General features: G+C 39.0%; 1 protein-coding gene across 1 annotated transcript in view; it reads right to left on the reverse strand.

Annotated features, from left to right (window-relative positions):
* The window catches only part of GPRC6A (G protein-coupled receptor class C group 6 member A), a 29,010-nt gene extending 16,376 nt beyond the window's left edge, over window positions 1-12,634 (reverse strand). Inside the window, exons 1-3 of the mRNA XM_070733422.1 lie at window positions 12,244-12,634; window positions 8,032-8,335; window positions 1,782-2,612 (exon numbers count right to left, since the gene is read on the reverse strand). Coding sequence (XP_070589523.1) covers window positions 1,782-2,612; window positions 8,032-8,335; window positions 12,244-12,437 — 1,329 coding nt within the window. The 5' untranslated portion in view covers window positions 12,438-12,634. The remainder of the gene's footprint in view (window positions 1-1,781; window positions 2,613-8,031; window positions 8,336-12,243) is intronic.
* Between the last annotated feature and the right edge of the window lie 14,413 nt (window positions 12,635-27,047).

Below are 27,047 nucleotides of genomic sequence, written 5' to 3' on the forward strand. Positions count from 1 at the left end.
TTACACAAACTTACAGATACTCCTTCAATTACAAGATCAAAGGAAGGTTAAGGGCCACACAAGGTGCTTCGTTATTTGCCTTACAAATAGATTCTGCTGTATAAGGGGAAAAGAAAAATGCAAAAGAGAATATTCCAGCCCTGATTGTTAGATAAAAATGTCAATTGGATTGGATTCGATTTGATTGATTATTATAGCTCTACACCTGTTTTGCCTCTCTTAGAGGAAGATAAATGATTTTCGGGTAGTTACATTTTGGGTACTTGAAAGGCACAAAACTTCTTCTTTTAAGTCAGGAATGGTTTATTTATATTTGATCATGAGTGAAAGGGCAAAGTTAGAGAAAATTAGCTGAAGTGGAAATCTCTGCTCAGGCTGATACTGGAGAAAGAAGCTAGCAATACTCTTTTTCCTGTTCGAAAGCCATTTTCTAGAAAATTGTTAGGTTAGTTTGCTAAGAGATGGTTAAGCATTAGGCCAGAGTTGGTTGTCTATTAACTAAGTAAACATTGCCATTATTTAGAGTCAGACTAACTAAGGACTTGCATGAAAACCGGCTGCATTGAAATGGATGAAGAGCCCTCAGTATATGCTAAGCACCAGTTCTTGATAATCTCAAGGGCATCTCTCACTGAGATTATCTCTTTATTCTTTCATCTGTGGGAAAAACTAGTGTTGACTTGCTTTCTATGATGTTTTGCTTAGGATTTTTTTTTTGTAAGGTACAGCAAGCATCTCCAATGACCCTTGGAAACATTCATGACATCTTGACTAGGTTGGGTTACTTTCTGACCCACCCAGAAATTATAAAATAATCAACAGGTTTCTTTTGGTGGGGGGAAAAGCGAGGGATATATGGACTAGTAAAGATGTCTCTTTATATTTTTATTTAGGAGTGAAGATAAAGTTTCCCTCCCCCCAAAAAAGTTTCCATTTCTGTTAACTCCTTATTGGTGTTAAATTTTAATGGTGGAAACTGATCTTATAAGTGGCTTATATATGCCTATTAGAAGCTTAAGATTTCTTGTGTTTGGTTTAATTTTGTTTGGGGATAATTATATATAAATAATTATTTCAACAGAAAACAACCAAATAACTCTTCCCTGATAAAAGCTGATTTGGAGGCGAGTTTGTGACTTAGAGGTTAATATCCTGCCTTTCATGCATAAGGCTACAAGTTCAAATCCCGTAAGGGTATGTCTAGCTGACGAGGCCACAACACGGCCAAAATAGATCTATATTAGGCTTCCTTCCTTTTCACTATCAGCAAAAATATGTAACCATGCACACACACACCTGTTGTTGATTATTATAAAAATGTGTTAACTCTTAAAGCACAGGGCATAGTTGCACATTATCCTAAGTCATAATGTGGTTTGTCTGGTTTCAGTTAAGCATGTACTATGAATCCAGTTTATGGCTTACTCAACAAGATGTGGCTTGGCTTGTTTCTGAATGCATTGAGAGTGGACGCTGTTGCATGATGTGTAAGGTCATGTAAGGTTTCTCCAACTACCCTGAGAAACAAAGATCTCGGGATTGCAGAAGCAAGGAAATGAATACAATTTCAACTGCTTAGCAACCAGAACACCACATGTGGAATGTAACACAACCGTATGTTACACTCAAGATGTTTTAATCTGGCTGATACATTGTCCTTACATCATTCTGAGTAAATAACAAAAACAGACCCTCATGTTAATATTTGTGCACTAATATACAAGGAAGAAAGTGATGCAAAGCAGAGCTGAAGCAGCATAAAAAATATGATCAAGCCCTACCTCCCAAGGAGCGAAAGCATATGGATTTTTGCAGTCTCGGTCCTTGCACTGTATCTGAATGGCCTTGGCAATGGCTTGCACAGCCAGCATGGTGCTGTGGATAAATCCTGGTTCAATATTGGCAATGAGAAATTCCTCTCGCCAAGGGCTGTTTGTTGGGCGAGTCTGATTTTGGAGCAAATTCTCCGCCGAGTGGTTTGAAATGCACTTACTCAGATGTTGATCATTGATATGGGAGCACGTTGACATGAGCATTGTATATTCCCTTAAGAATGTGTTGTTGCCCCTGGGCGTGGTTGGTAGATTGCTCAAAAACTCATGGAAAGAGGACATGTTGCCACTTTTGAATGTAAATCCAACCACTTTCCCCAGCCGACTGATATTTGGAAGGGTGCTAATCTTCACAGCTGCTGACCAGTTATCGCTTGCAATCCAGGTCTTATATATGTTCCTTTCTATTGCTTTTCTGAAAAGTCTCATGACGTGGAATTGCCTCAGAAAGACGACGATGACATTTACCCTGGTTTCCTTGACAATCTTCTCGAGGGCTTGATTAATTTTTCCGTGGATCGTGCTGTCCGAGAGATAAGCTGGCAACATTTCTTTAAAGGCAATGCAGACGTTGTTGGCCATGGCCTCTAATCCAAAGCTCTCCACAGCGAGCCGCCCAAAGTCATCATCGGTGGCGATGATTCCAATCCAGTTCCATCCTGATTTGTGGATTAATCGTGCCATTGCTTTGGTCTGATAAGAATCGCTGGGCACAGTGCGCAGGAAAGAAGGAAAACGCACTTTGTCGCTAAGGATTTCTGCAGTGGCTGCATGACTGACCTGTGGGCAAGGCAAAAGTGTTCAGTTATGGTCACCAATACAGGCCATTATTTAAGGGTTATACTCTCAGCAAAATGAACTCGGTGCTGATGTGACTTCACAATGGCTGTAAAGCAGGAGGCCCCCCCCAAGCTTCGTTTTCAGTGGCAGAGGGATAGCAAAACAAACTAAAAACAAAGCAAAAGGAGAAATGTTCCCCCTTTAGCATTTGAGCATGCAAGAAGAAAGGGAAAGAGGAAAGACAAAGAAAAAGAAGAGAGCAAGGAAGGAAAAATAAGGAAAGGAGGGGAGGAGGAAGAAAGGAGAATGAAGGGAGGAAGAAAAGGAAGGAAGGAAGGAGGGAGGGAAGAAAGGAAGGAAAGAAAGAAAGAAAGAAGGAGGGAAGGAAGGAAGGAAGGAAGATTATAATGAGAGTGAGGGAGGGTCTGAGGGAAGACTTGCCTTAGCACTTGGCCACCACTGGTGCTCCCAACAGGAATGATGTTGAGCTGGCCACAGGCCATGCCCACACCCACACTGAGGTCAAACACAATCCTCATGTGGCCCTCTATGAAATTGAGTTTGACACCGCTGCTCTAAAGTTTTCATTTTCCAGGACCCAATGGTCTAAACACCTCTGCATTCTTAGGTCCTGAAAGTGTATGTATGTAAGGGGTGAATACAAGTGCACTAGAGTGCCTTCCGTCCCCTGTCCTATTGCTCTCCTATATCTCCTATTCCTTTCTTCTATTCCTATATCTCTTCTTCTATTCTTTTATTGATATGTTCTATCAATACCTTCTTTTCTATTATTTCTTAGATATATTTTACTATGAGTGTGTCCTCTATAACCTTCATCATGTATTTTACTATGTGTATATAGATATATACCCACTAAAACCCTCATTGTGTATTGCAGAGAAGGGCGGCATACAAATCCAATAAATAATAATAATAATAATAATAATAATAATAATAATAATAATAATAATAATTATTATTATTATTATTATTATTATTATTATTATTATTGGACAAAATAAATAAATATGTCTGTCTGTCTGTCTGTCTGTCTGTCTGTCTGTCTGTCTGTCTGTCTGTCTGTCTGTCTGTCTGTCTGTCTTAGGTAATTATCATTCAGGCAAGAGAGCTAGTGTTTCCTTCTACATTTTTGAATTCCTTTTCTACTTTTCCCTTATCAGCCATTTTGGGCTCAGTTAAAAAAAAATCACAATGTAAAAAAATCAACCATGAATTTTTCACAGAGTGATTTGTGTTCTATGCTGCAATGGAACCACTGTAGGATTAACACTGGCTAGGATAGAAGTTGCCCACCATTATCCATCCCAAGAAAAGTTCCACAATGAGTGAACTGAGCCATGAAATGTGGGCAGCCTAACCAACAAACAGAATCTTTTAAAATAGGTAGAGATTATATTATATTAAAGGGAAGCAGGAAGGGTAGGTATTCCGAAAAATGCTAATTTTAACAAGTGGAAACAACAGAACCATTTCATTGTTTTGTATTTGGCATAGCTACCCCACTTGATATGGTCAATTGAAACTCTTAAAAATACCAGTCACGTTGTCAAAACAGTTTGACTATTTAGGTAGAAGGTGATATTCAGCCAGGGTTGAAAACATTCCTATAGCTGCCATACAGTGGCACATTCCTAGCCAAAGCAGCTTTGCTCAATATCTTCAGAAGGAGAGCTTCTTGCATTCAAGGGAATTCCTGTATCGCTAAGTACATATACATTTCTAGACTGAATAAGTTAGAAACATAGAAGTCTGACGGCAGAAAAAGACCTCATAGTCCATCTAGTCTGCCCTTATACTATTTCCTGTATTTTATCTTACAATGGATATATGTTTATCCCAGGCATGTTTAAATTCAGTTTCTGTGGATTTACCAACCACATCTGCTGGAAGTTTGTTCCAAGGATCTACAGTACTACTCTTTCAGTAAAATAATATTGTCTCATGTTGCTTTTGATCTTTCCCCCAACTAACTTCAGATTGTGTCCCCTTGTTCTTGTGTTCACTTTCCTATTAAAAACACTTCCCTCCTGAACCTTATTTAACCCTTTGACATATTTAAATGTTTCAATCATGTCCCCCTTTTGCCTTCTGTCCTCCAGACTATACAGATTGAGTTCATTAAGTCTTTCCTGATACGTTTTATGCTTAAGACCTTCCACCATTCTTGTAGCCCGTCTTTGGACCCTTTCAATTTTGTCAACTTCATTTGCTGCCAAATATTTCTTATCGCTGGGTTATTTTCCTGTGCAAGAAAGGAAATTTTCTAGATCTCAACACGCACAGCATTGCACAGAATCCAGTCTGATTGTGTGACACACACTAAGTGGGATGATCTAAAAATATGGAGATTTTACAATGTGTAATACCTTTGAGAATATATTCTTTATTTAGTTACATTCACTCCAGCAGTGGGTTGCTCCTTCTGTGAACCGGAAGCGGTGGCAGCAGGAGGCTCCGCCCACCCGCCTGGGATACTTCCGCGCATGCGCAGAAGAGTCACACACACACCCAAACTGGTAAACCCGCTACTGATTCGCTCCCTAAATTTTTCTAGTTTAAGTGGTAATTTGTGAAATGTAAATAGGTACCATTTTTATAGAAAAAAAAGATGATCCTACATTTAATATGTCATCTCCTCCACGGAAGAGGAGATAAAACTATAAACATGTAAAAATGTCATATAAATACCCTGCTATCTAGGAATGCACACTCAGGTAGAAACCCATCCTTGTCACTTGGAGAACAAAAAAATGTGTGTGTCTATGTATGCGTACACAAATGTAAAACACACCTGTTTATGTGAAGGCATATATGAATAGTGAAGAATATATGAACATTAGAAAGAAAAAAAGAATACAGGTAGTTCTCAACTTACAACCAAAATTAAGCCCAAATTTCTGTTGCTAAGTGAGACAATTATTAAGTGAGTTTTGTCTCATTTTACTACCTTTCGGCCACAGTGAATCACTGTAGTTGTTAAGGTAGCAATATGCTTCCCTATTGACTTTGCTTGTGATAAGGTCACAAAAAACACCGCAACCATCCACTGTTTGGATATTGTTTCCTCTGCTGCTGCTTCAAAAAGGGCCCCCCTGCCTGCCCCCCAGTTGAAACTGACCTTTATTTCTTCACCCAAAGCACAGCTGATCAGTACATCAGCTGTGTTTCAGGCTGATTCCAGCTACTGAGCATGTGCAGAAGCCAAATTTGATGAGGGAGCATGTGCATGCGTGCGCAAAACATCATGATGCAAACTGCCAGAGAGGTAAGTAGGAACCAAAAATATTTTGCAATAAATATTTTGCAATAAATATTTTAATTATTAAAATATTTTAATTATTAAAATAATGATAACAATAAAAATTTAAAAAAATATTTTAATTATTGACAGTGCACGAATATTTCACAAGAAGAGTCTTTCACTCCTCCTCTTGCAACAAAATACCTTATTCCACCAGATTTGAAATACTGGGATTGGACAATTTACAACTACATTGCCTCCGATCTGATCTAAATGTAGTTCATAAAATCATATACCAAAATGTCCTTCCTGTTAATCACTACTTCATCTTCAACTGTAGCAATACATGAGCACGTAATAGAGAAAAAATGTGTTGTTAGTTTATAATGGGCCTTCTGTATTACATAATTATGAACCATGGTGGTGCAGTGGTTAGAGTGCAGTACAGCAGGCTATCACTGCTGCCTGCCGGCTGCCTGCAATTTGGCAGTTCACATCTCAACAGGCTCAAGGTTGACTCAGCTTCCCATCCTTCCAAGGTGGGTAAAATGAGGACCCAGATTATTGGGGGCAATATGCTTACTCTTTGTAAACCACTCAGAGAGTGCTGTAAAAGCATTGTGAAGCGATATATAAGTCTAAGTGCGATTGCTATAATTATCCTACATTTGCTGTGCATCTATGTGTGATCCTGGCTTGAAAATTATGCCTAGGTATTTGCATGATTTTCTCAATAAAGAACTACCTAAAAGACCTCCAAGATCCCTTCCAGCCCTTTTTCTAGATTTAAAGGAAAAGCCCAAATTTGTCTAGGCAGTAAGTGTAGAAAAGGAAAGTTTCTTTTCAAGATCAGCAGACATGTTAATTTCTACAGGTGAGGTATTAGTGGAGAAACAGTTTTGTTTAAATTTGGTTTAAGCTACATCCTATTTACAGTTAGCTCTCTTCCCCAACTTCTTGTTTCCATATTTACACTCATGTTGTGGCAAATTCATGGCTGTCATTCATATCATAATGAATGAAAACGTAGCAGAAAATAAGATAAATGTGAGCCTCTAATCTTGAGTGACCATTCCAATTAGACCATGTGAAACAGAGTTGACAACCTGGCCTTTTAGATATTGCCGAACTACAACTAAGAGCATTTTCAGCAAGCAGGCTCATGGTGGATTGCTACCGATGCTGTAGGTGACTACGCACCAGTAGCGGCTGCCAGATTGCACAATTTGCGTGCAACCGCTCCGGTGCCAGTTTTTTGAGTACCACCATCTTTTTTCTTTAATTTTGGGTATTTTTTGCTTCCTGTGCATGCACAGAAGCAAAATCTCTTGAGGGAATGCTTGCGTGCAAGAGATTTCAGTTCAAAAATAACTGAAATCTCTTGTACGCAAGCATTCCCTCGAGAGATTTTGCTTTTGTGCATGCACAGGAAGCAAAAAATACCCAAAATATAATTATTAATTAATTAATATAATTTATCAAATATAATTTCCTACCTCTCCTCATTGCTTTTTCCAGATACAGTGGTACCTCTACCTACAAACGCCTCTACTTACGAACTTTTCTAAATAAGAACCGGGTGTTCAAGATTTTTTTGCCTCTTCTCAAGAACCATTTTCCACTTATATACCTGAGCCTCCAAAACTGTAACCGGAAAAGGCAGGGAGAAGCCTCCATGGGGCCTCTCTGGGCATCTCCTGGGAGGAAACACGGCCAGAAAAGGCGGGGAGAAGACCCTCTGGGGCCTCTCTAGGAATTTCCTGGGAGGAAACAGGGCTGGAAAAGGTGGGGAGAAGCCTCTGTGGTGCCTCTTTAGAAATCTCCTGGAGGAAAAAGGGCCTCCACCCTCCCTGTGGTTTCCCCAATTGCATACCATATTTGCTTTTACATTGATTCCTATGGGGAAAATTGCTTCTTACAAACTTTTCTATTAAGAACCTGGTCATGGAATTAATTAGATTCATAAGTAGAGGTATCACTGTACATTACTCAGTTCTGTACAGAATTGTATTCTAAATCCAGAAAGTTGTTGAAATGCAACTGCCAAATGCAACCCCTTCTTAACTATTATATTCAGCTTCCCGCTATGCCATTAGGATATTCACTCATTTAGATTTTGCTGACAGAAAATAAAGATATGTTTCCAAACTGACCTACCTGTGGTATGAGCTGCAAATTCAATACTCTTGCAACTGACATCGACACTTCCGAATAAGTGGCTCCTATGACAGCTTTTACTCGGGGTGTGTAATCTGAATAGTTGCATCTGAATTCTACGAGGTCTTTGGAAGCATTAAATTTGGACAGGAACCTCAAAGCTGCAGCCATTGCCCTGGTCACTTCTGCACAAGTGTCATAGATTTCATAACCCAGTTTAATTCCTGGTAGAAGAGGGGAATTGTTGACAATTTCTATAGCATGGACCATCGCAAGGCTCTGAAGAAACACTTGAACTTCAAAGCTGCCAAGAAATACAGAAAAAAATGTTAGCCCTTTCAATGGAAGCTGTAGGACATTATATAAAATCAGGATGCATGTTGTCTATTTGCTCACACTAAACTCATAGTGATGAGCCCCTTTCAACTTATAAGATGGATAATGCACATAGAAAAGTCATTTCAGGCATTTGTCAATATTATTTGAATTCTACTCTACAGATGTAGATGGTTAGATTTATCTCTGATTTCCAGAAAACAATAAAAATGCCATTCTGCAGTGGTTACCCAGATTAAATAACCTTTGAACGTTTTCTAGGATTTTGGAACACGTGAATGTATTTACCTACATACAGATTCTTCTAGGTCTCCCTCTACTGTATGTTGAAATACTCCATCTCTGATAACTACCTGCACTGTTTGGATCAGGCTACTGACAAAGGCAACAAGCAGTCACCACTGCTTTTAGGTTATTGAACCCCACAATCTGCTTTTTCTTCCTCCAAGTGGGTTTATCACACTCAAAATTAGTTCACCTAGGTTTTAGAGCAATTAAGATGATCAAAGGCCCTGGAGACTAAAACACACGAAGGACAGCTGCAGGGTCTTAGTTTGGCAAGTCTAAAGAGAAAAAAAAGAATTATGGATGATATGATAGCAGTATTCCAGTATTTGAGGGGCTGCCACAAAGAAGAGGGGGTCAAATTATTCTCCAAAGCACCCGAGGGCAGGGCAAGAAATAAGGGTTGGAAACTCATCAGAGAGAGAAGCAACCTGGAATTAAGAAGAAACCTTCTAACAATAAGGACAATCAATCAGTGGACCAACAGCTTGCCTTTAGAAATCATGGACGCTCCATTATTGGAGGTTTTAAAGAAAATATTATCTTACTGAAGTGGTATAGGCTTTTCTGGTTGAGTAGAGCAGTGTTTCCCAACCTTTGCAACTTGAAGATATTTGGACTTCAACTCCCAGAATTCCCCAGCCAGCATTCTGGGAGTTGAAGTCCAAATATCTTCAAGTTGCAAAGGTTGGGAAACACTGGAGTAGAGAACTGGATTAGAAGACCTCCAAGATTCCTTCCAGATTCTATTCTGTTCTGTTCTGTTCTGTTCTGTTCTACTCTACTCTACTCTACTCTTCTCTTCTCTACTCCCATTGCCATTCCCATTCCTATTATTTTCCATTTCTATTTCTAATTTCTGTTGCCTGGAGGAAGAGGATCAAGATCCTTATCATTTCCGAGGCTTCTTTCCTAGGTCCTTTAAGAGAGGACAATAAACTTCTTTTAGAAGAGAGCAGCATTTATCCTTTGGAGATCATACTGGTGAAGATAATGGATGATGGTAAGTGAAGCCAACATGTGCATGGGCACCTAGGGACTCTTCACAAGCTTCTTTTTTAATGATCCAGTTCTTTACAAGTGTCAGAGTCAAGATAATTATCTCAACATTGCCAATAGAAGTACAGGCAATACTCAACTTACAATCACAATAGGGCCCAAAGTTTTTGTTGCAAGTGAGACATTTGTTCAGTGAAATTTGCCCCATTTTACGACCATTCTTAGCCACAGTTGTTAAGTGAATCACTGCAGTTGTTAAATTAGCAAGAGGAGTTGTTAAGTGAAACTGACTTCCTTTACTGAGCCGTCGCACCCTGGAGATAAATTGTTTCAACTCCTACCCTCAAAACGACGCTGTAGAGCACAGCACACCAAGACAACTAGACACAAGAACAGTTTTTCCCCCTGAACGCCATCACTCTGCTCAACAAATAATTCCCTCACCACTGTCAAACTATTCACTAAGGTTATTCACTATTCACTAACTGTCAAACTATTCACTAAAGTGCATTACTATTACTATTTGTCTTCTCATCGTTCCTATCACCCATCTCCTCCCACTTATGACTGTATGACTATAACTTGATGCTTGTATCTTTACGATTTATATTAATATTGATTGTTTTCTGATTGCTTATTTGTACCCTATGACAATTATTGTTGTACCTCATGATTCTTGATAAATGTATCTTTTCTTTTATGTACACTGAGAGCATATGCACCAAAGATGAATTCTTTGTGTGTCCAATCACACTTGGCCAATAAAGAATTCTATTCTATTCTATTCTATTCTATTCTACCCTACCCTACCTTACCCTACTCTACTCTACCCTACCCTACCCTACTCTCTTCTTTGACTTTGTTTATCTGGAGTTTGCAAACAGGGATCACATAGCTCCAGGACACTGAAACTGTCCTAAATATGAATAAGTAACCCAGTGTCTGAATTTTAATCATGTGACCATGGGGACGCTGGCATTGATGTCTATGGTAAGATGTCTTGGTAACGGCTATGATGGCCTCTTGAAAAAAGTATAGTAGTCTTGATTACCTCATTAACTCTTTCCTACCCATATCTCCCAGTCTCACAAAGGCATCTATATGTGTCATAAAAATGATCTGCCATGGTTAGAATGCAGTACTGCAGGCTAACCTACTGCTCACTGTCAGGATTACATTCTGACTGGCTCAAGGTTGACTCTGTCTTCAATCCTTTCGAAGTCAGTAAATGAGGACCCAGATTGTTGGGGGCAATATGCTGACTCTGTAAATCTCTCATAGTGTGCTGTAAAGCATTGTGAAGTGGTGTATAAGTCTAAGGGCTATTGTCAATTGCATTAATCCAGCAATGTTTTCCTCAGCTTAGTGACTTCTAGATGCTACCAGTTATCCAACCTAGAGGATCATTGGCTGCGCTGCCTGAGAATTCCATTTATACATATTTGGAACACATCCATTTGGATAGGACTTTTAGATCTGGGCTGCAAAATTGTGCTTCTACACCAGATGGCAACCAAGTGTTAGTATTTTCTGTATCTCTTTGCTGCTCTCTAGGGGTCATCTGGCCAAATTTGGTATCTCTTGAGTGTGGGGGGGAGCTGTTATGAATAAAGAATGGAAGATAATTCAATTGCTCTTTGACATGCACTTTGAAAATGCTTGACTGGCAGGTAATGGTGATGGATTGGTTCACTCCTAATATATAATATAGAAATCAGTCTTAGGTTAAAGTGAGTTTATTTTGTGAAATTATTGCTATTCCAAGCATGGCCTTCATAAATTCTTGAGCAAGAATGATAAAATTGATGGGCTGAGGCTAATCAACCTGTGCAGCAAAATTCTGTATGATCATTAGATGGCAGTAAAGAGCTAGAAATTAATGTACTGTACTTCTTTGATGCCATCTAGTAGTTTTCCAGATTATTACAGTCCAGATCTGCTACCTTATTCATCTTTAGATCTCATATCAATTCCCAGACTCTCAGTGAGATTGCATCTGAATCATTATATAAAAGTTTATTTTTAAAAAAGTTACATACAACACTGCAGCACATTTTATATACTTGGTATTCTTGGGCTAGGTTCTCCCATAATGTGTTTAAAATCACATTACTGTGTCATGGATCTAAATATTATAATTTGCAATAATTAATCATATATTGCAAAAGAGATACAAATCAACAACATAATTACGGTCCTTCTTTCTGCATCAGCATTCGGAAATAAGGCTTGTTGAATTCAATGGATCAATGCAATACAGTAATTTACAGATTAGTTTTACAGCACAATCCTACACTGCTGGCATAAAGATAAACTCTGTTAATTTTTATTTTATAACATCTGAGTAAGATAGAAGTTGAAGCTTTCCCTAATCTCCGGTACTAGATTTTATCTGCCTATAGTAGTATAACAGTCCTCTAGTCATGCATTCCCTTTACCTTATCTGACAAATCAAACCCCATCTTTTAAGTAAGAATCATTTAAAAATGAACTAAATTTCCAGTCCTCTGCCCCTTTTTGAGTAGCCCCATTCGCCTTCATGTCATTTGCCTCGTAACAGTTTTATGGAAGAGAGCTGTTGTTGTTACTCACCCAGCACAATTGGCAATTGTAGGTTTGAGGGGCTTCTCTTCAGGGTGTAACATTTTGCCATGAATTGCAAACAAGCCTCCAATGACAATATCTCCAGGAGAACTGGCACCCACAAAGTCATCAGGGGTCCGGCAGGAGTCACCATGAGAAGAGCAAATCAGGAAGACAGCTATTAGCACATCAAATATTGCCATCGTTCTCTTGCATTTGATCTTTAGCTGCCTTCAGTCAATTAAGCAAGCAAACAACACCATTCCTATTTCACCTGTAAATAACATAAAGGGAAAGGAGTTGTTCTGGAAGGCAGGCACACGCCTTAACTAAATGCTGGTTACCAGCTCTGACAGGTCTTGTTTAACAGACCACTGGAGGAGCTATTGGGGGTGGTAAAGATGTGTATGTCTGCAAGAGAGACAGAGAGGGGGGGGGGGGGAGAGAAAAGGAAAACCTTTCTGACTGAGCAGGCTTCCTGAAGGTGTTTTCCAGATACACTGAATTATAACTTCCATCACCCTCATCCTATGCAGCACACTTCCCATTATTTATTATTTATTTATTTATTTATTTTGTCCAATACACAATGAGGGTTTTAGTGGGCATATATCTATATACACATAGTAAAATACATGATGAAGGTTATAGAGGAGATACTCATAGTAAAATATATCTAAGAAATAATAGAAAAGAAGATATAGTAATAGAACATATCAATGAAAGAATAGAAGAAGAGATATAGGAATAGAAGAAAGGGATAGAAGATATAGGAGAGCAATAGGACAGGGGACGGAAGGCACTCTAGTGCACTTGTACTCGCCCCTTACTGACCTCTTAGGAATCTGGATAGGTCAACCGTAGATAATCTAAGGGTAAAGTGTTGGGGGTTTGGGGATGACACTATGGAGTCCGGTAATGAGTTCCACGTTTCGACAACTTGGTTACTGAAGTCATATTTTTTACAGTCAAGTTTGGAGCGGTTAATATTAAATCTGTTGTGTGCTCTTGTGTTGTTGTGGTTGAAGCTGAAGTAGTCGCCAACAGGCAGGACGTTGCAGCATATGATCTTGTGGGCATACCTTACCTGCATTTCTGGAGGTTTCTAAGCTGCGTTGGTTGTGACAAAGGATAATCTGGGAAGCAGAAAAAGGTCTGAGGGACAAAATGTATCAGGAGGATATGTTTTGGAGGAACTGAATATGTACAGCCTGGAGGGCAGAAGACAAAGGGGGATATGGTTATAACCTTTAAATATATTAAGGCTGTGAATAAGGTTCTAGAATAAGGAAGTATTTTCAGTTTTAAGGAAAGATCAGGTACTAAAGGGGCGTAACCTCAAACTGACAAGAAGGAAGCTCAAAAGTAATGTTAGAAAGTATTACTTCACGGATGGAGTTGTGGCAATTTGGAACCAACTTCCAGCAGGAGTAATGGGTCAAACATCAATAACTGAGTTTAAACACACTTGGGAATAAACACATGTTGTGACAAAAATCAATATTAAAAATAATTGAACAAAAATAAATAAACAAACAAACAAACAAATAAATAAATAGCAACAGCAACAGCATTTTTTATTTATTTATTTTTATTTATTTATTTATTTATTTTGTCCAATACATAATACACATTGAAGAGAAAGATATGTAATAATATAATTAAGGAATAGAATAGAAGAAAAGATATAAAAGTATAGGTGAACATATTTGAAAGGAAGAAAAGTTAATTGAGATAAGGAGAGACAATTGGACAGGGGACGGAAGGCACACTGGTGCACTTATGCACGCCCCTTACTGACCTCTAAGGAACCTGGAGAGGTCAATCGTGGATAGTCTAAGGGAAAAATGTTTGGGGTTAGGGGTTGACACTACTGAGTCAGGTAATGAGTTCCACGCTTCGAAAACTCGGTTGCTGAAGTCATATTTTTTTACAGTCAAGTTTGGAGCGGTTAATATTAAGTTTGAATCTGTTGCGTGCTCTTGTGTTGTTGCGATTGAAGCTGAAATAGTCATTGACAGGTAGAATTTATATATATAAATTTATATACTGCTTTACAATGCTTTACAGCCCTTTCTAAGTAGTTTACAGAATCAGCCTATTGCCCCCAACAATCTGGGTCCTCATTTTACCCACCTCAGAAGGATGGAAGGCTGAGTCAACCTGGAACCTGGTGCGATTTGATCTGCCAAACTTCTGGCAGCTGGTGATCAGCAGAAGTAGCCTGCAGTACTGCACTCTAATCACTTTGCCACCGCAGCTCAGTAACCTTGCTCAATGAACAATAACCTTGAAAATAAAAATAAAAAATCTCATAGGGTACACTCAATGGACCACTTTGGGTTTTTTTGCTGTCCATTTTCTATGTTTCTAATGCTATAAAAACAATGAGCCAAATGAGCAGTTTCTCAGCCTGGTAGGAGGTCCTGTTTTGTCCTCTTAGAATTTCCACCATCCATTGCTTCCATTCTTCTCTCTGCCCCTCTCTCCTCCCTAATATCTGAGCTCCTAATTTTCTTTTTGTTTTGTTTCTCTCCTTCTTTTCTGTAGCCCTTTCCATTGACTCTGACATTACACATCAGCCTTCTAGGAACTCCTGGCATAGGGCTCTTTTTGATAGCATCTCTAAGTTGATTTGGTCATCCTATTTAACAAAGCAAAAAGTCCAATATCTTCTGCAGTATCATTCCAGGAGACACAGCTTCACTTTCATTCCCTTGCACATCTATGCAAATATACCAAACATGAAGCCTTTAATGACACTTCAAAGTGTCATTAAGCCCTACATGGCTTAGGACCAAGTTATTTACGGAACTGTCTCCTGCCTCATGTATCGCAGTGGCCTGTCAGGGCCCACAAGTTGGCCTTCGTCCCATCAGCCAAGCAATGCCATCTGGCAGGTCCTGGGGAAAGACAGTTAGCTTGAAGAAAGGCTTTGCTGTACTTAAATGTCAGTTTAAGGTTTTCAGTAGGTAGGTAGGTAGGTAGGTAGATAGAATGATAGATAGAACGATAGAATGATAGAACGATAGATAGAACGATAGAATGATAGATAGAATGATAGATAGAACGATAGATAGAATGATAGATAGAACGATAGATAGAACGATAGATAGAATGATAGATAGATAGAACGATAGATAGAATGATAGATAGATAGAACGATAGATAGATAGATAGATAGATGATAGATAGATAGATAGATAGATAGATAGATAGATAGATGATAGATAGATAGATAGATAGATAGATAGATAGATGATAGATAGATAGATAGATAGATAGATGATAGATAGATAGATAGATAGATAGATAGATAGATAGATAGATGATAGATGATAGATAGATGATAGATAGATAGATAGATAGATAGATAGATGATAGATAGATAGATAGATAGATAGATAGATAGATAGATAGATAGATCGTTAGATAGATAGATAGATAGATAGATCGTTAGATAGATAGATAGATAGATAGATAGATAGATAGAATGATAGATAGATAGATAGATAGATAGATAGATAGATAGATGATAGATAGATAGATAGATAGATAGATGATAGATAGATAGATAGATAGATAGATGATAGATAGATAGATAGATAGATAGATAGATAGATAGATAGATAGATAGATAGATAGATAGATAGATAGAGGTAGATACAGGGTATCTACAGAGTGCATTCATGTATAATATATATACTGTACATATATTAATCACACACATACAGATGTAACAGATTACTTTGTTACACAGAAAAAAAAGTGTCTCTTGTGCCTACTGCTGAGAAGAATTCCAAAAACCATATCCTACATACTTTTCTGGCCTGCTTTATCTTATGATTCCTTGTATTCCATATAAACTACCTCTCATTCCATCACCTCCCTTCTCTCTGCAGTCAGCATCCATTTTGAATGGAAAACATCTTTCTTTGCATTTTGCTGTACCCGAATGAATCCTTTTAGCTTACCCTTGATGTAAAACTATGCACCTATTTTGCACTGTACATTGGGTTGTAACGAGTTAAGCTCACTGTTAAATTGGAATCAAATGTATTTATTTTCACCTCTCCAGAACAGAGCTTAAGGGCTGTAATAAAGTGAAAGCTAGTAAACAGAGGTGAAGGTTTTCAAAGGTACAGTGAAGAAGAATTTGTCCAGGGGCTAAATTCTTTCACCAAGTATGCCGGCATAAATTTGGGATGTCTGCACATCCAGTCTCTTCTTGGCCTTATTAAAAAAATAGGTAAAGAGTGTTTTTCTAAGCCTCTACTGCAGGTTAAGGTGCAACAATTGGCGGATTTCTCTGTAGACAAGAACATCATCTGTAGAAACATAGAAACATAGAAGACTGATGGCAGAAAAACACCTCATGATACATCTGTCTGCCCTTATACTATTTTCTGTATTTTATCTTAGGATAAAATTGTTTATCCCTGGCATGTTTAAATTCAGTTACTGTGGATTTATCTACCACGTCTGCTGGAAGTTTGTTCCAAGGATCTACTACTCTTTCAGTAAAATAATATTTTCTCATGTTGCTTTTGATCTTTCCCCCAACTAACTTCAGATTGTGTCCCCTTGTTCTTGTGTTCCCTTTCCTATTAAAAACACTTCCCTTCTGGACCTTATTTAACCCTTTAATGTATGTAAATGTTTCGATCATGTTCCCCCTTTTCCTTCTGTCCTCCAGACTACACAGATTGAGTTCATTAAGTCTTTCCTGATACGTTTTATGCTTAAGACCTTCCACCATTCTTGTAGCCCGTCTTTGGACCTGTTCAATTTTGTCAATATCTTTTTGTAGGTGAGGTCTCCAGAACTGAACACAGTATTCCAAATGTGGTCTCACCAGCACTCTATATAGCGGGATCATAATCTCGCTCTTCCTGCTTGTTATACCTCTAGCTATGCAGCCAAGCATCCTACTTGCTTTCCCTGTTCACACATTTTGAGACTGTCAGAAATCACTACCCCTAAATCCTTCTCTTCTGTAAGATAGACAAAGGTTAGAGGAGGAAGAGAATTTTGGCAAGTTGACAGATTAACTGTAAATTGCACTGTAAATCATCTAGTCCAACCCCCCACCACCCAAGCAGGGGACTCTAAATCATTTCTGACAAATGGCAGTCCAGTCTCTTTTTGAAAGCTTTAAGTGATGAAGCTCCCACAACTTGCAAAGGCAAGATGTTCCATTAGTTGATTATTCTCACTGTCAGAAAATTTCTCCCTAGCTCTAGATTGAACCTCTCCTTGATCACTTTCCATCCATTATTCCTTGTCTGGCCTTTGGGTGCCTTGGAAAATAGCTTGACCCCTTCCTCTCTATGGCAGCCCCCCAAATATTGGAAGCCTGCTATCATGTCTCCCCTGACCCTTCTCTTCACTGGACTAGCCATGCCATGTTCCTGCAACCATTCTTTGTATGAGTTTTAGCCTCCAGTGCCTGATGGAGAGGTGGCTGAAAAAGTGCCTTTACCCTCTGCCAGATGTGTATTTGCAATTATGCTTGATCATTTTCAGCTCCTGCATTACTGAGAAGCACCCATCTATGTGTGGACCACCTGCAGTGCCTGATCCAAGTTAGTGGAGCTACCAGATAACCTGTATCATCCCATCTCCAAGTATCAGGTTCAGGTAAAGGTGTTTTTTCAAGAGGCAACTGGACTTTAGCATTTAGCAATAGCATTTAGACTTATATACCACTTCACAGTGCTTTACAGCTTACAGAGAGTAAGCATATTGCCCCCAACAATCTGGGTCCTCACTTTACCAACCTTGGAAGGATGGAAGGCTGAGTCAACCTCGAGCCTACTGAGATTTGATCTGCCAAACTGCTTGCAGCCGGTGATCAGCAGAAGTAGCTTGCAGCACTGCACTCTAACCACTGTGCCACCGAGGCTCTTGTTCTTTGATTTTCCTTGAAGACATTTTGATTCTCCTCCAAGAAGCTTCTTTCATTCTAAAGAACTGAATCTTCTTCAGTTCTGAAGAGAACTAAAGAGGTTTCTTGGATGAAAAGCAAATAATCTTCAGGGAAAAACAGAGAAAATCCAGCTGGCTGAGGAATTCTGGGAGTTAAAGTCCACACATCTTAAAGTTATCAAGGTTAGAGGGTGAAGCGTTGTGGGAAATACAAAAGGGAAGTAAGGGATGGCAAAAAGCAGTCTTGATGTTATTAAAAAAAAACAATTGTTTTAATGAAACAGAAAATATGTATAAGAGTATTGTATTATTATTGAGAAAATGAAATTGTATATTTGTGATGTAAAGATGTAAAATATAAAAAAAAATTGTAAAAAAAAATTGCCAGAGTTGGAGACCCCTGGTTTAGAGTATTTATATGGCCACCCAACTTACAAAATTCACTTCAAGTAGTGTACAATAATAAAAGAAGTACTGTACAATACAACTGAACACTGCAGAAAACAACAACCAAACACACAATTGGGGAAATGTCAACAAATGCTCTACCTTGGAGGAAATTTATCTAATCCTGATGGCTGAGTCAAGTTTTCAATCTTAAAAGGGTCAGGGTCCCCTGCTTATCTCCCTCAAAGTCTTGTTTTTGATAGCACCTCAGTGACTGAATATATCTAATTTCATTTAACTGTCTTTTATATGAATTTCGAGATTTTATATATTCCCTCCATGCTGGTTGCTGCTATTCTTTGGAGCTTTGGACGCAGTTCATTGATAAGTGCTTCTTTCAGGATGTGCATCAATTAGCACATGCTTGAAACACATTTTAGAACATTTAGGATTTATGTGATTACCTGAGATGCTTTTTGACTCTATTCTCAATAGCTGGGAGGATCTGGAAATCCTGCCATGGTTTCTGGCTACATACCAAGTTGTTTTAAATAGAATTACATGGATTACACTAGATAAGAAAACATTGAGGGCTTTCACATTAGGAATGGAAGTTTACAAAATAAACAGGACATAATTGGCACATGATTTGATATTATTAATGGAAACACAGAATACTGATTATTAATCTTTTGTTTTTAGAATTGTTCATAAAGAGTAATATATATTTTAAGGAGTGTGCAGAGTTATCTCTGAGTTGTGAAAGATACACGTACACAGAGAAAACATGGAGGTCTAGCAGATATCCAGCTGATAGTACAGAGATATGAATAATAATTCGGTAATACAATCCAGATACATTAAGTGTATAAAATATTATTTACTTTAGCAAATAACAATCCTAATCATACACAGTTAAATCAGTCAATAACTCTCAATACTTGTGCAATACTATAAGCTTACTTGTCCAGCTTGCAAATACATAAACCTTCATTTGAACACAAAGCTCTTACTACAACATAGTCAAAAGACAAAACAGATATAGCAGAGAATAGTTGAGAGTGTGAATCACGCTTCTGGCTTCCTCTTATGGCAATCTGTAACACAAGCTCTTAAAGCTATAGTGTTCTAATACAGTGGTACCTCTACTTAAGAATGCCTCTACTTAAGAACATTTCTAGATAAGAACGGGGTATTCAAGATTTTTTTTGCCTCTTCTTAAGAACCATTTTCTACTTAAGAACTGGAGCCCGGAAAAATTTCCCAGGAAATTTGAGAGCAGGACAAAGGTCCAGCCAGTTTCCTGCTATTCCCCCTTTAATCCTGACAATCTTGGGATTTTCTGGACTGCCAGAGGAGCTTTTCGGTGGCACTTAAGGAAGCTTTGGCAGTCCAGAGTGAACAAAGCATTTTCCTTTATCTGGGCGCTTGGAGAGGGAATAAACCTCTGCCAGCACCCAGAGAAAAGAAATGCTACCTTCGCTCTGTCCTCCTCCTCTCCTTCCTCCTCCTCCTCCCACCCAAATTCCAAGCTATTATTTCCTTCCTAATGGATTTGCATGCATTATTTGCTTTTACATTGATTCCTATGGGAAAAATTGCTTCTACTTACAAACTTTTCTACTTAAGAACCTGATCACGCAATGAATTAAGTTCTTAAGTAGAGGTACCACTGTACATGTAAGCATATATTGTTGGTCTGTTTTATATATTGCCAAACCCAACTAGTTATGTACATAGTACTGTACTAATAATTTATCAAACAATTAAGAGGTATGTGTTGCATTCCGATACTGGGGAAAAAGGAGACTGTTGGAGTGACTTCATCTCTTTATTTGGTTACAGTGAGCAAACTTCAACAAAAGCATAAAAGTGGCAGGGGTTTAAATAGGGAGCCATTCTGGCAAGGAGCCAATCAGATTTTTCCTATTCCACTTCCCTATCGGACTGGAGTGAAAACTTCCCAGCTCCTTAGGACATAACATCCCTCCCTCCTTAGTTCTGTGCATAATTTAGCATACATAATCAGTGAGGTACATGGGGTGTGTTACTGCTCTAGTTGATCTGCACACCTTAGTCGGGGCATTGGCTGGAGCCAGAGAGGAAGTCTTCTCTTTACAGCTATGATTAATTCCTGGGAGCCAGTTCACTTAGCTATCGATCCGGAGGCACCACCCAATGACAACAATGAGTCCAATCCACCTGAATCCAACACCTTGACCATGCCATTCCAGAGGTTTCCACAGAGGGCGCCAGAGAGAGAAAAAAATTGGGCTTTGGAAAGATAGGGCAGCTGAGAGGGTCAGCCAGACAGTCTCTCACTCTGCCCGCTTCTCCTCTTCCACTGCCGCCATTTTCTGTTTCTTTTTTCCCAGTAACCCAATTGCAGCATTCCACGGTCAGAATGCCACAGTTGTAGCCTGACAAGACTGGAGCAACTCTCAGAAAGCACCAGTAGTACACACAAATCCTGGCAGAGATAAACTTGAAGACAGGAGACCCCACCCAATCTTAAAATAAATGTTAATCTGCCGTTGTCCGTGGCAGTGTTCATCCTCCTCTTGTCTCTTGCCGCTGCCAGGAATCTTCAAACTGGCTCTCCAAGAAATTGAGGCAGTGCAAATGATCATGGATGCTATGAGTCCACCTAGTTGCTATGAGTCCATCTAGTCTACTCTTTGAGGGGTATACTTTATCCCTGAGAGGAAGGGGAGAAAATTACCACTTTTTAATATCCTGTATCTTCATTTTAGATTTCAGTAGCTTCATTTTGCTTTGTAAGTTATACTGCAAACATTCTGCTTTTACTCAACTCTGTAAAATGCTTATCTGTTTTGTGTATTAAATTGCTTGTTGCAGGAAGCACAGAGGACAACCAAAAAAAGTAAATTTTTATTCATTTCTTTGTTTAAAAAAAAAACATTTTAGAGTTGATTCAACCAGCTAAGGCACATGACAGAGCATGTGAATTTTCCCCTGCATTGTAATTTCTTTCTTTGTTTATAATTCTGCCAGGAACTGTAATTCTAATGTTCCTTTCAAAAGCTTGTGTAATACTATTTCCAGCTTCCTTTTTTGATAACTCTTATATTTGTAGAACACAGTGACTTGATTCCAGTTTATGGTTTTATTACAGTTTATTACAGTTTATTTTATTACAGTTTATTACAGTTATAATGAGAATTGAAGATCAATGCAGAGGATGTCCAGTATTTACTGGTTTAAATTCCTCATTGTCTAGAACAGTGATGGCAAACCTATGGCCACAGGTGGCACACAAAGACATATCTGCTGGTACGTGAGCCGTTGCCCTAGCTCAGCTCCAACATGCATGTGTGTGCCAGCCAGCTGATCTTTGGCTCGCACAGAGGATATTTTTAGCTTCCAGAGGGCCTCTGGTGGGGATGGTTGAGGACATTTTTACCCTCCCTGGCTCCAGAGAAGCCATTGGAGCCCGAGGAGGGCAAAACATAAGATTACTGGGCCCATCAGAAGTTGGGAAACAGGCTGTTTCCGGCCTCCAGAGGACCTCCGGGGAGTGGGGGAAGCTGTTTTCATCCTCCCCAGGCATTAAATAATGAGTGTGGGGCCTCGGGCATGCGCGATAGCGCACACCCACACTCTTTTGGCAGCTGAGGAAAAAAAGGGTTGCCATCACTGGTCTAGAGCATTCATCTTTTAACGTCTACTCCTATAACGTTTGCTGCGTGTGTGAGTAAATTACATTTTTCAGGATGCAACATGAATCAGTCAACAGTACCAGAGGTTTATTCTTTCAAACTTTCAGATTTGTGCTGGACCCCATCCTCAGGGAACTTTTATCCTTCCAGACACTTTCTGGAAAGAGAGAGTTCCCCTGAAGATGGGCTCCAACACGAATCTGAAAACTTAGAAGACTAAACCTCCCACAGAGTTGGCCTTCTCCGGGTCCCGTCAACTAAACAATGTCGTTTGGCGGGACCCAGGGGAAGAGCCTTCTCTGTGGCGGCCCCGACCCTTTGGAATCAACTCCCCCCAGATATCAGAGTTGCCCCCACCCTCCTAGCCTTTCGTAAGCTCCTTAAAACCCACCTCTGTCGTCAGGCATGGGGGAATTGACATGTTCCTTCCCCCTAGGCTTATAAAATTTGTGTATGGTATGCTAGTGTGTATGATTGGTTTTTAACTTGTGGTGTTCTTAAAATTAATTTAATATTGGATTTGTCTTGTATTGCTGTTGCTGTGAGCCGCCCCGAGTCTGCGGAGAGGGGCGGCATACAAATTTGATTAAACTTAAACTTAAACTTAAACTCTGATCTCAGCGACTGACTCAGATTGGATCTGCAATATTATCCTGAAAAACGTATATTTGTCTTCACTTGTGAGGCATTTTTTAAACCTAAAAATGGAAGGAAGGTATTGAATTGTGGGAATAATGTCAGGGGACAGACTTCAAGGAGCTTCTTTAGAACCACCAACTTGCAGCCTGACAGCTAGGCCTTTTATAGAGACCTGGGTGAAACCATATATGCAGTTAATACATAACAGAAGGAATGCCGAAAGTGCAATGTATCAAAATGTTGGTATTCCAGTATGCATTGGATTAAAGCCTTTTACCCTTCAGATGTTGTGGAATCAATTCCTAGCAGTCTCTGAAAGCAGTGAAGAATGCTAAGAACTGTAGTTCAGCAAAATCTGGAAGTTCTCACAAGTTGCTCACCTCTAAAGAGTACCATGAATCACCAAACCATGATTTAATATTATACTGTGATGGCTATACAATCAATGACAAAATCAGATTTGCTGCTGAACAACTTGTATAGCAGAAATATGTTTATGTTTATGTTTGTCAGTGCTGCTTTATTTTCTAGATTTTAAACATGCTGCATTGCTTTGAGCCCTTTGAGGAGATCCAGATCAGGAAACAGAACCCACAAACTTAGCTAAAACTTTACTGTTGTAAATTACAATAACACAATCTTGAAAGCCTGACTGTGTCACATATAGTAAGCCTCTTATATGCTTCTTCCTTGTGCTTTCTCTGTTTTCTGGGTGCGGTGCATGCTTTTGTTTTCATAATCATTTTTGCATAATTTCTTCAAGGTCATCTCTGTAGCTTTCCACAATTATAAATCTAATGAATGCAATGTGTTTAAAATCTAAAAAATAAAAGTGAAACAATGTATTTATTTATTCATTAAATTAATACATACATCAAACTTGAATAATATATTCCAGATTTATAAATAGAGAGGTAATAAACTGATCAGTTGAGTTAGAACATAGGAACATAAGAAGAGCCATGCTGAATCGGGCCAAAGCCCATCGAGTCCAATATTCTGTGTCACACAGTGGCCCACTGATTGTCCATGGAGATCTTGAGAAGAAAGAGAAGGCAAAACCCTCCCTTTCCCTTGACAAATGGTACCCGAGGGAATACTGCCTGCCTCAACCAACATAGAGGCGACACTTGGACATTAGTTAAGTTGACTTGAGTTAAATTGAAGTGCTGTGCCGGTGCCTGGAAGCTGTGAGGGTCTGGATGGGCTTCAACAGGCTCAAGCTCAACCCCAACAAGACAGAGTGGCTGTGGGTTCTGCTTCTCAAGGACAATTCTATCTGCCCACCCATTACTCCAGGGGGGGGGGGGCTCTGATTCCCTCAGAGTGGATCCACAACTTGGGAGTCCTCCTAGATCCACAGCTGAGGTTAGAGTAACATCTCTCAGCTATGGCTAGGGGGACTTTTTCACAGGTTCGTCTGGTGCGCCATATGAGGACCTATTTGGATAGGGAGTCTTTTTTCACAGTCATCCACACCCTTATCATCTCAAGGTTCAATTATTGCAATGTGCTCTACTTGGGGCTACCCTTGAAGAACATTCGGAGACTTCAACTAGTCTGCATATAATGCTTTATTTTAAATCTATTGGGTTTTCATACAACTCACCTTCACACTAAGCCCTCCTAATGTAAAGTAAGAAAAGATATCTAATTGAGACAGCAGCAAGGAAATCATGTTAGAAAATTACAGTAAATTACAGTAAAAACGCTTTTTGGTATAAAATTATGTCACCTTACATTTAACTTGATTAACAAAAGCCAATTAAAATCAAAGATGATTTCAACTCTCTAATGTAGGGGTGTCAAACTTGCAGCATCATGTTGTCATCACATGACATATCGTGACTTGTTTTCCCCTTTGCTAAAATGGGGATGGGTGTGGCCTGATGCATCTGGCCCTCAGGCTGTGAGTTTGACACCCCTGGTCTAATATATTGTCAAGCATCAGGATATCAAAGCAGTTCAAATGTGTATAAAGATTTATTATAACATTAAGCTCCCTACAAGAATATAGACTAGCAGTCTAGGGAAAATAGTGGAATTTAAGGGTGAAAGGAATTCAAGGTGGGCTGGACTTAGATCTCTTGTGGGTGTGAAGGGACTCATGACTGATGATATGTTTGACCCCTCAGCCTAGTCATTTCCTGCATACAGTGAACGGCTACCAAAATTTTTACTACCACACTGTGGGCGTGGCTTATGCAGGATGCCCTGCATTTTCTTTCATCTTTCAGTGCAAATTGGGTGCTCTGGGGTGGAGCTCCATTTTCGCTACCCCACTGCGTTCCCCCCCCATCTGGGCAGCAGCCCACCCCTACCTGCATATAGACAAAGTTGACAAAACCTTTTAAATTGCAAGCTCAAAGAACAGAATCGAAATATTTTTTATGGAGCAACTGCAGGAAAAGTTAGATGCAAACATTTTGAAAGGAATTCTGTAGAGCTGAATTGGGTAGAGCTGAGGAGTCTCTGCCTACTCTATTGACCTTTCTGGGAGACCACTGGAAAAAAATCTTGGAATCTTGGTGGTTGTCAGGAAAATTTTGGAATATGATGAAATGAGTAAGACATGACAATGGAAATACATGATAAAGATTAACCAGACTTTTATGAGGCATGGGATAAATGGTATAATTGGCTAAAACAGAATAAGTACCAAAGTTTATTATAAAATAGAGACACCAATGAAGAAATTCTATAGACTCTTTCTCCTTTATAGTTATAGTTTAGTTATAGTTTATTAGATTTGTGTGCCGCCCCTCTCCGAAGACTCGGAGCGGCTCACAGCATAACAGTAGTACAATACATTACAATTCCAATAATAAAAAATTAAAACAATTTAAGAAAGCATTAATAACATAATAAAATCCCTAACTATGCAATCATACACATTCAAACTGATCAGTAAGGCCGAACACATAATAAAAAAGGGGGGAAAGGTGGTAATTATCCCCATGCCTGGCAACAAAAGTGGGTCTTCAGCATTTTATGGAAGGCGAGGAGGGTGGGGGCTGTTCGAATCTTTGGAGGGAGTTGATTCCAGAGATCCAGGGCTGCCACAGAGAAGGCTCTTCCCCTGGGTCTTGTCAGACGACATTGTTTGGTCGATGGGACCTGAAGAAGGCCAACTCTGTGGGTCCTAATCGGCCGCTGGGATTCGTGCAGCGGGAGGCGGTCTTGGAGATATTCTGGTCCAATGCCATGTAGGGCTTTATAGGTCATAACCTATAGAAGGTAACTTTACCTTCTATATGCTTCCTATGTAAATAACATATATGCATAATAAATATAACAATGAAATAGTTGTTGAAATGATACAGGTGACTCAATTTATTGAACAGAGAATGGTATAATGTATCAATGATACTGAAGATAGCAATATTGTAACTTGTGATTAGAGAAATAATATTTATTTATTTATTGGATTTGTATGCTGCCCCTCTCCGAGGACTCCATGAAGAAGCTATAAAAGAAATTTATTTTTGTTCTGCTTGTTTCTTTTTTGTATTCTAGATGTAGGTTTTGTATGCTTTGTATGTCTTTTTTATATGTTGTTTTTAAAGGGGAAAAAATCCAATAAATATTTTTTTTAAAAAAAGAAAAAATCTTGGAAGAGTATTTCAAAGCAAAGTAGGTTCATACTGGTTATTGATTGATCTTTACATTGCTAACATCCATTTTATATTTTCTACCATAGATACACGGAAATGGACAAGAAGTATTGTAGAAAAACCACTGGGAATTTCAAAAGCTGATTCACTTCCAGAGATTGAAGTTCTTATTTTGCAGTATGAGTAGCTTTCTTAGATCAAATTAGATCTGCATTGCAACCCCTTTCATTATTTTATAAGCTGGGGTGGCACAGTGGTTAGAGTGCAGCACTGCAGGCTATTTCAGCTAACTGCTAGTTGTAGTTCAGCAGTTCAATTCCCCCCGGAAGCAGAGTAAAGACGCTGAGACGTATTGTGGATTAAATATGGGTCATTTTATTAAATTAGCATAAATTTAAATAAATTTGAATACGTAAATTTAAATATTTCAATTCAAACTTAACTAAGGACCTGCAGAGGCCAAAACTAACCGGGCGGAAATTCCTACCAAAATCTTCCTTGGCAACATTGGGCAAAAACTCCTTGCTGAACCAGGTGAAGGTAGCCACCTTCACCTGGATCCAAG

This window comes from Erythrolamprus reginae, chromosome 1 (genome assembly GCF_031021105.1).
Source record: "Erythrolamprus reginae isolate rEryReg1 chromosome 1, rEryReg1.hap1, whole genome shotgun sequence".
NCBI lineage: Eukaryota > Metazoa > Chordata > Lepidosauria > Squamata > Dipsadidae > Erythrolamprus > Erythrolamprus reginae.